A 3,257-nucleotide genomic window follows, 5' to 3' on the forward strand; every position below is an offset into this window, starting at 1 on the left:
GGAAGTCGAAGCGGCTGAGGTATAGAGACCACCGAGCCTGTCGACGAGTGAGGTTCCGTGCGGTGCGCCAGTACTCAAGATTGCGGTGATCGGTGACGATCTTGAAGGGTTCGGGGAGTCCCTCCAGGTAGTGTCGCCAGTCTTCGAGAGCACGGATGATTGCCAGCATCTCTCGGTCGTAAATCTCGTAGTTCCGTTCTGCTTCAGCCATCGACTCCGATCGGTAGGCCACCGGATGCCAGAGGTCGTCGCCCAGCTTCTGCAGTAGGACTCCTCCGGTCGCGAAGCCGGAGGCGTCCACTTCGATCCGCGTGGGCCGAGCCGGATCCCAAGAGACCAGCACGGGCTCGCTTGTAAACGCGTCCTTGAGGGCTTGGAAGGCGAGTTGCTGCGCGGTTCCCCAAGTCCAGGGGACGTCCTTCTTGGTCAGGTCGTTGAGCGGTCGCGCGTGTTTGGAGAAGTCCTTGATAAATCGACGGTAGAAGTTGGCGAACCCTAGGAAGCCGCACAAGTCACGCAGGTTCTTGGGGGCTGGCCACTCGGCGACGGCCTTGACTTTGACCGGGTCCATGGCCACCTCGCCTTCGCGGATGATGAGGCCGAGGTACTCTACCTCCGTCTTCTCAAACTCGCACTTCTCTGGTCGCAGGTAGAGGTCGTGTTCCTGGAGTCGTTTCAGCACCTCGTGGGTTACGGCGCGATGCTCTTCAAGGGTGGTGCTGAAGATGAGGATGTCATCAAGGTAGACAGCAACCTTTCCTGCGGCGTTCAGATCAGCGAAGATTGAGTTCATCAAGGCTTGGAACGTAGCGGGGGAGTTGGTGAGTCCGAACAGCATGACCCGCGGTTTGAATAGGCCTCGATCGTGGACTGTAAACGCGGCCTTCCACTCGTCGCCCTCCTTGATGCGGACGTTGTGGTAGCCCCAACGGACGTCAAACTTGGTGAAGTACTTGGCTTGGCGCAGGCGACTGATGATGTCGGACGCGAGGGGGAGAGGGTAGCGATTCTTCACCGTGATCTTGTTGAGCTTGCGATAGTCCTGGACTAGACGGAGCTTGCCGTCCTTCTTCTTCACGAAGAAGACTGGGGACGCCATCGGGGATTTGGAGGGGACGATGTAGCCTTTCCGAAGGTTTTCCTCGAGGAACCGATCGACTTCCTCCTGCTCGTTGGGCGACATCGGGTAGGCCTTGGAGCGTAGAGTTTCTGGGGCGTCGGGTTTGAGGTCGATGGCATGGTCGTACGGCTTGTGCTCCGGGAGGCGTTCCGATTCCGCCTCCGAGAACACCTTCGAGTACTGTCGATACTCCTCTGGGACGATTTCCTCGAATGTGCGTTTGGGCTTGTCCTGGTTGGCCTTCTGTGCGAGCTCCGTGGAGTAGGTGTACCCAGTGGCGCACCACAACTCCTCGGTCGTGTCCTCCAGGACCTTAGCCTTCCACCACTTCCTTCGCTGCACCCGGTTGGCGGCGATCCGCTCAATACCAGGTTTCCATTCGGCCTCGGCCTCCGTTTCCTCCGCACCAACCTCCATGGTGCCTTCCTGCCAGTCAATGTCCGGATTGACTCTACGAAGCCAAGGTAAGCCTAATACGACGTCTTCGGGGCCCAGATCCGTAACTAAGAACTCGAGCCATTCTGTGTAGTCGCCCATAAGTACTTGTAACCTAACGTAATGAGATATGCTGCCTGCACTGTTCTTGGAGCCGTCGATGTTATAGAGGGGGATGTCTCTAGCTAACCTATGTAAGTAGACATTGTTCTTCTTTACGAAACGATGGCTGATGAAAAGGGCTGTTGCCCCACTGTCTATCATAGCTGCGGAACGTACACTATGGTTTCTGCCTTTAAGAATCACACTGACGCGGAAATGCGAGCTAGATGGGTTCAATTCAGGAATGATACACGAACTAATACTATCGTACAGGCAGGGGTCAGGGATCTGGGGAGGCGAAGGGTCCATAGTCGTACCAGAGGGCGCCGCTGCGGCAGCTTTCGCGCGCGCCCGCTCTAAAAAGACTTCTGCAGAGAGGCAAGCTGGTTGGCGAGGGCCTTCTGCTGCTCCATGAGCTGGGCAATGAGGGCGTTGGTCGCTCCGGCATCCGCAGACGTCGACGTTGACACTGCAACCTGGGGCTCCTCCGGTCCTTCCTCTGTGGCAGCGAGTTTCTGCGAGCGGGGCTTCTTCAGGAACTTGTCCATGCATACTGTCTCGCGGTGCCCTACGCGGCGACAGTAGCCACAGATGTCCCGGTCGTGGCCGCCATCCTTCTTGACGTGCGCCATAGACCCGCAGCCGTAACACTTGCCGCGCATGAGGCGATTGAACTCCTCGCGCGTGCGGGTGGCGTCGATGTCCATTGCGTTCGGGTCTCTGATATGCGGCGTGAAGGGCGTGGTGTGCAGAGGGGCAGCTGGCTTGGTGGCCGTGATGGTGGTCGCGGTGCGTCCGCGCTGGTGCTCTCGTTCAGCACGGCGTTGGCGAACGCGGACGTCGATGTCGGAGGAGACCGTGATGAGGTCCTCCAGAGAAGCGATGGGCCTTGCCATGTGTACCAACTTGTCCTTGATGGAGTCCGCAAGGTGTTCGTAGAAGCGGTCGCGGAGGTCAGCTTTGGAGTAGCCGGTGCGCGTCGAGAGTTTGTTGAACCTTGCGGCGTACTCGGGGACGGTCATGGAGCCTTGCCACAACGTACGGAGGTGTTCCTTCGCATCGACCGCCTCGTCGACCGTCTCGAACCGGGCCTTGAACTGGGTGCGGAACTCCGTCCACAAGCCTTTGAACGGGGTGGTGCCCTGCGTGATCTCCTCCATCGCCGGAGTGGCCCAGAGAGCCGCACTGTCCTGCATGAAGGAGAGGACTGCCCGAATCCACTGGTCATCGCGCGCGCTGATCGCGTTGCCCGTGGCGTCCACGTGGTTGAGCGTTGATCCTTGGGACATGGCCCAGAGAGTGAACGCGGCCAGGAAGCGTCGTGCTTCGCCCCCCTGTTTGCCTTTGAAGGGAGAGGGCTTCTGAACCGCCTTCAGGCTGTTGGTTCCGGTGGTCGAGTTGGCGAGCTGCGCCATGGACTGGGTGAGGAGGGTCATCGATTGGAGTGGGACCGTCATGGGGTCCGGGGGTTGTGTTGCCGTCTGGGTGCCCGGTTGGGTCTGCTGGGGGTTGTTGGCGGGGCCTGTCGTCTGCGGTTGTCCGCCTTGTTGTCCCATGATGGGTGGAGCGGACGGTGGGCGGGTTGGGGGGATGATAGGGG

The 3,257-nt window shown here is 59.4% G+C and overlaps 1 protein-coding gene across 1 annotated transcript; it reads right to left on the reverse strand.

Annotated features, from left to right (window-relative positions):
* Nucleotides 1-2,013: 2,013 nt before the first annotated feature.
* DICSQDRAFT_55322 (uncharacterized protein) lies at nt 2,014-2,679 on the reverse strand (the record flags this gene model as incomplete). Its single annotated transcript, XM_007364007.1, has 1 exon — nt 2,014-2,679. The coding sequence occupies one exon, from the start codon at nt 2,677-2,679 to the stop codon at nt 2,014-2,016; it is 666 nt and encodes a 221-aa protein (XP_007364069.1).
* Nucleotides 2,680-3,257: the final 578 nt, after the last annotated feature.

Source organism: Dichomitus squalens, assembly GCF_000275845.1.
Source record: "Dichomitus squalens LYAD-421 SS1 unplaced genomic scaffold DICSQscaffold_7, whole genome shotgun sequence".
Classification (NCBI taxonomy): Eukaryota; Fungi; Basidiomycota; class Agaricomycetes; order Polyporales; family Polyporaceae; genus Dichomitus; species Dichomitus squalens.